The sequence below is a fragment of the Athene cunicularia genome (assembly GCF_003259725.1).
Source record: "Athene cunicularia isolate RWA chromosome 20 unlocalized genomic scaffold, athCun1 chr20_part1, whole genome shotgun sequence".
NCBI lineage: Eukaryota > Metazoa > Chordata > Aves > Strigiformes > Strigidae > Athene > Athene cunicularia.
This window is the reverse complement of record NW_020799125.1, coordinates 14,292,474-14,298,457: the sequence shown is the minus strand read 5'-3', so window position 1 is coordinate 14,298,457 and position 5,984 is coordinate 14,292,474. Positions and strand designations below refer to the sequence as shown.

At 48.3% G+C, this 5,984-nt stretch overlaps 1 protein-coding gene across 1 annotated transcript in view; it reads right to left on the bottom strand.

Annotated features, from left to right (window-relative positions):
* Positions 1 to 5,984, bottom strand: part of CEP250 (centrosomal protein 250) — a 43,671-nt gene that overhangs the window by 10,519 nt on the left and 27,168 nt on the right. The window contains exons 28-30 of the mRNA XM_026862348.1: positions 2,223 to 4,145; positions 1,301 to 1,456; positions 151 to 259 (exon numbers count right to left, since the gene is read on the bottom strand). Of these exons, the coding sequence (XP_026718149.1) occupies positions 151 to 259; positions 1,301 to 1,456; positions 2,223 to 4,145 (2,188 nt within the window). The remainder of the gene's footprint in view (positions 1 to 150; positions 260 to 1,300; positions 1,457 to 2,222; positions 4,146 to 5,984) is intronic.

Sequence of the window (5,984 nt, the reverse complement as noted above, 5' to 3'; positions counted from 1 at the left end):
AAGATTTCTTTTTAGTCTCCAGTCTGGTCAGGGCCATGGTCTCTACTCAATTTCTCATAGGTCTATACTGGGGGGCTGCTGCCACTGGGATTTGCCATCGTTGCTCTGTATGGCCAGACCCTCCTCCCACCAAGTAAGACTCCGTTCTCACCTCTCTAGAAGCAGGGATCTTGTGCTGGTCAGAGAGGGAAAATCCTCGTGCATCTGGCAGCAACCGACCACTGCAACATCTCTTCAGTCTCCTCCGCTCACATTCCACCTGCACATCAGACAGGAGAAAGGGTCACAGAAAGCTGTGACCAAACAAGGAGTGAAAGGACCTCTGGACATCACGGCAAGGAGATTTCTGCTCAGAGACTGTAACTGCACCAGAGAACAAACGAGGGCAAAAAGCACTCCAAGTAGGAAGAGGAAACAATTCCTGACACAAGAGTGACAAATGTGTGCACATGGGGAGACTGGGGCAAGAAGGGTGGTACTGGAATGAATGTGCATTTGTGAAGGCAGTGGGGTGGGAGAAGAGAAAGAAAATACCAAAGTGTGTATCCACAAGGGAAAGTGGGAGAGGGAAGTGAAATGCTGGGGTTTCAACCCCAAGCCCCAAATTAAGGTTGACGTGGGTGATTCCCACAGCCCTTCCCAAAGGGGGGTGAGTTTGCCTTTACGCTTCCCTCCAGGGTGGGCCGGCCTGGCAGGGAGAGCCATTGGGTAAAGGAGCCCCAGGGGTCTGCAGTAAGTAACCCAAGGTCAGGTGTCCCACTTGGGGATAAAAGCTGGGACCACTTGCAGGCAGGGGCAGTGTCTGTCTGTGAGGTGGATGCCCTGTGCAGAGTTCCCTGTTGGGGAAGGACCTCCCGCCTCCCTGGGACTGGGCTCCAGTCAGGTCTGGCTTTTGCAAACGTGGGCTGTGTAGAGATTCAGTGTGTGGCTTCCTTGGTCTTATGTATTTGGCTTGTCGACTCGGTTGTCTCCTGTCCCTTCTATGGGAAACTGCATGTCACCGTTTATTCCACCCATTGTTGGTCGTGCGGTGTCGTTATTGGGGTCAGTGGGATTGATGTCAATTATGTACAATCTGACTTGTTTGTACCCCCAGCGCTCACCCATGTACTGACCCTTTTGTATCAAATACAATTTGGTTATTGGTTCATCTTTATGCTGGCCGTGTCCTTTATGCTAGGCCTAATCATTAGCAAAACAGGAAGGAAACAAGCAGAGGACTCCAAAGTGCTGTCTGTGGAAATGTGTTGTGTTCCAGAGGACCATGAGGCTTTGCAGAGGCAGTGAAAGCTGTTTTTACCTGCTCAAGAGTCCTCCTGAGCTCAGCAATGAGTTGCTTCAGCTCGGTCTTCTCAAATTCCAGCCTTGCAACTGCTTGCTGCTGATGTTCCAGCTGCTGCGACAGGAGTCTCTTCTCCGAGAGCCATGAGAGCTGCTCCCCTTCTGCAGCAGCCTGCTGGGTACAGAGAGGGGATTATGTGAGCTGGTGCCACATCAAGGTTGGAAGGGCCAGAATCAACAAGTCGGGGAGAGTGACTGGCCCAAGGCATGGACAAGTGCTAAGTCCCTTCTCCTCCTGGTCCACAGGCCAAGACAACACAATCTCTTCCTAGGGGCCCTCCTCCATATCACCTTGGAGAAATCCACCCAAATTTACCTTCATGCTTTCTGGAATGTGGCACAGGTACATCCTGGATGCAAAATGAAGCCTTTAACCAGATCAGGCAATGGGACAAATTCCATTCTTTTCAATACACTGGAAAAGCTGTACCTCAGAAAACCACGTCTCTGAAAGCAGCCTCTAAGCACCACCAGTGCAGCTGCTGTTCAGCCATCGTGATACAATTCTACTGCGTTTAGTACATTACTCTGGTCACTGGTGCCCCTTCCTTTCCATGCCAAACCCTAACCACATGTTGGCAGCACTTGCCCAGATAGGAGAGAACCAGTTACCCATCCCCAGCTTTTGCACCTGAGGTAATTTTAACAGCAAGCTCCATAGTTCCTTCAGTAGCTCTGGGCTTGACAGAAAACATTCTAGCAGGTGAATGGTCTCCGGCTGGAGCTATACAGACAGGCAAACCTGCTGGCTGCAGTCATGGTTTCTCTGGCCAAGCAGGTCATGTATTTGTGGGAACAGAGATTCCCATATCTTTATGGGAAACATCTTTAGAATCCCTCATAGACATTTTAGTTGAGGGATGACCAATCCCACTGCCTACCTGATGATGAAACCGGTCTGTGTCCCTCTCTGAAACCATACTCTGCAGGATGGCTATTTCCTCCCTCAGAGTCCCACTGGCCGTTTCACTCTTGGTAAGGGCAAGAGTCAGTGCTTGTGCCTTCTCTTTCCATTCCATTTCTCTGCTTTCGCTCTGCTTCAAAAGAGACATCACACGCTCCAGTTCTTCCCCCTTTGCTTTAGACTTATCCTTCAGTTGCTGGGTTAGCTCCTTCTGCCTTTGCAAGAGGTGGTCTCTCTCCTGGAGAATCTTCCTCTTCTCTGCTTCCTCTTCCTCCCATTTTTGGAGTTTCTGGATTTGTTTTTTTAGGCTCTCCCCTTCATCTTTCCACCGCAAAGCTGAGGTTATTTGTTTCAGGAGTTCACTCTGCCTCCCAAGCTCTTGTTCCCTCCCCATCAGAGTCTTCTCTAAATACCTGACTCGGTCTCTCTGGCACTTGATCTCTTCATCCTTCTTTGTCAGAGTCTGCTGAACGTGCTGGAGATCCTCCTGAAGAGCTCTTATTTCCTCTTCTGACTCTTTCTGCTCACTGTGAGCCTTGGTCTCTCGCTCCCTCTCAGGCAAGGCTTCTTCCAGGAGCTTCTCTTGCTCTCTGCGATGTCTAACCTCCACATTCTTCTCCGTTAGCCTAAGATGGAGATTCTGCAGGGTCTTCAGTTCTTCTTCTTGGCACTGGAGTTTTTGCCTAAGAGTTTCATTCTCTTCACCTCTCTTCCGCACCACTTCCTCAAGCAGATTCACTTGCTTCTGGCACGATGCCAGCGCTACTTTCATGCTTTCTTCACGAAGCTGCAACATGTTCATTTGCTCCGTCTGCCTGAGGAACTCCACGTGCTTCTCCTTCACTCTTTGGCTCATTCTGTCTAGATCCTGCTCTAGACTCTTGGCCTGCTTGCCTTCTAACTCCCTCTGCTCTCGAAGGCCCTGGACATGCTCTTGCAAAGACTCTATCTCTTGGTCTCTAGCTTCTAGAGAAGATTCAGCATGTTCTAGTTTTTGCAGTATAGCTTTAGTCTGCATCGCTGCCTCCTCCTTTTGCTGTTGAAGCCTAGAGACAGCCTCTTCCAGAGCCTCTATCTTTTTTTCTCCTTCTTTCAGAGTCTGTTTTGTTGCTTGAATTTTTTTTTGCTCAGCTGCGTGCTCTTTCTCCTTTTCCTTGCATGCCTCACATTGCTTTCTAAGGGATAAAATTTCTTGCTCTTGTTCCTTTAGTGTCACTTGAAGATGTTGCAGAATTTCCTTCTGCTGTTCAGAGTCTCGTTCTTGTTTTTGCAAGGTCTCGATCAGTTCCTTCTGAGATTCAACCATGAAATCCTTTTCTTTCAGTATTGCCTTAGTGCATTCTAAGTCTCTGTGTAAGGCAGTCATCCGTTCTTCTGTTTTTTCCTCACAGTTCTGTATTTGTTGCTTTTGGATATCTATGAGTCTGTCCTTTTCTTTTAAGGTCTCTAAGGCTTGCTCCAGTTGGTCACGGACAGTCCTTACCTGCATCTCCATGACTTCTTCAGCTTCCTGGATTTGCTTCTGTTGCGACTCAAGCTCTTGTTCTTTTTGAGATAAAGAAAGTGTCATCTTTTCTACTTTACCATGAAGCTCTTGCAGGTGCCCCTCTTGCTGTTCCTTGTACTGCTGCAAGAGTCTTAACTGATCCCTTTGAGCATGGCACTCACTCTCTCTGTCCTTAAGAGCTGCCCTCAGGTGTTCAAGGCTTGTTTCCAGAGACTTCACTTCTTCTCTCTCCTTTTCCAGTTCTTGGATCTGCTGAGTCAGAGACATAAGCTCCATGGTTTTGTCCTTCAAATTTTCTTTCATATGATCCAGATCCACAAGCAGATTTCTCACTTGTGATGCACCGTGTTGTTCTAGAATCATTATTTTCCCCTCCTGGAATTTGATCTCCTGGTCCCTCTCCTCCAGCTCTTTGCTCATCTTGCTGACAGCAGTGCTCTGCATCTCTCGCTGCATCTCCAGCTCCCATATGTTTTCTTGCTGGGATCTCATCTCCTGGTTCCTCTAGGTACCTGTTAATACACTCAGTGTACTCTCAAATTGAAGAACTAGAGTCCTTAATTACCAGCTATGAAAAGGCTGGTAATAGCGAAAACTATTTCTGTTGAACACAATGCTGGCCACATTTGTAGAATCACAACAGAAATCAAACAAACTGTTGGACATCACTAGTATGACATTGCTATGGAATATGCACCATCTCCAAGTTGCATATGCACCTTATGATATTGTATTGTGTTAGAAGTTTTGTTATTAGTATTCTTGTGTATCTGTGTTTATTTGCTTATCTCACTGTGTTGAAAGCATGCACCATCAGTTGTTCTCTGATGATGAACTGTGAAGCCAGACTTCAGTAAAAGGGTTCAAATCTTTCCCCTGTGCTCACCCCCAGCAAGGCAAGAGGAGTAACTACCCCCACTTGCTGAAGCAAGATGTCTGACCATACCGAGGTGTGGAGCGTGGGTGACTCTTCACTCAACTGCCACTCAGATTTTGGCTAAGCCAGCTCAGGCCGAGGCCTGACATATGCTGGGAGCCCTTAGGCTGAAGCAATAGCAGCCTGCTGGCAGCACAGATGGCCAGCGAGGGCTGAGGGACCATGATGCGGTGGCCATCATCTCCTGCAGCCACCAGCTTTGTCTGGCAGTATTGTCAGAATCTGCTGACTTTTGGAAATGGATAGACCAGACTTCCAAACTGGAGGGTATGAAACACCAGCCTACCCAAAAAGCCTTTGAAGCAGATCCAACAGCAGCTGAGTTCAGCTGAGGCTTTTGTGCCTCCCAGTGTGATACAGGGGATACCCGCACCATGGCAGAGCAGGAAGGATGAGCACTCTCACTAGGGAACTAGTTTTTCTTTTTTCGCTTATAAGTGCACAACTTAAATGTTACCAGTTGGACGCTAAGAAACCTCATGGATGGAGTGGTAAGTGAATTCATGTAATAGTCCCCTTTGCCCAGACTAGTCTGAGCCCTACTTGTCACGTTGGATTGTTGTATTTCTTCATGAGTTCATGAAATACAGCTTAGTTCACATTGTCCTGCGAATCTGAAGTTTTCTCTCCCATATTGGTTTCTCTAGCTGCTTGCAGTCTGCCCCGTTCCTGCTGCAAAACAGGGAGAAAAGGGTTCAGCAATTCCATCTGTGTAGGCTGAGGTTTCGTGCTAGACTGAACTCCTGCTCCAGCGGCAGCCAAGGACTGAAGTTTGAGCTTTGAGAGGGACGTCGCAGGTTCCCCGTGGATCTCTTCTCCCGTCCCTTCTTGCCCCAGTGTCCCCATGTGCACACATTTGTCACTCTTGTGTCAGGAATTGTTTCCTCTTCCTACTTGGAGTGCTTTTTGCCCTCGTTTGTTCTCTGGTGCAGTTACAGTCTCTGAGCAGAAATCTCCTTGCCGTGATGTCCAGAGGTCCTTTCACTCCTTGTTTGGTCACAGCTTTCTGTGACCCTTTCTCCTGTCTGATGTGCAGGTGGAATGTGAGCGGAGGAGACTGAAGAGATGTTGCAGTGGTCGGTTGCTGCCAGATGCACGAGGATTTTCCCTCTCTGACCAGCACAAGATCCCTGCTTCTAGAGAGGTGAGAACGGAGTCTTACTTGGTGGGAGGAGGGTCTGGCCATACAGAGCAACGATGGCAAATCCCAGTGGCAGCAGCCCCCCAGTATAGACCTATGAGAAATTGAGTAGAGACCATGGCCCTGACCAGACTGGAGACTAAAAAGAAATCTT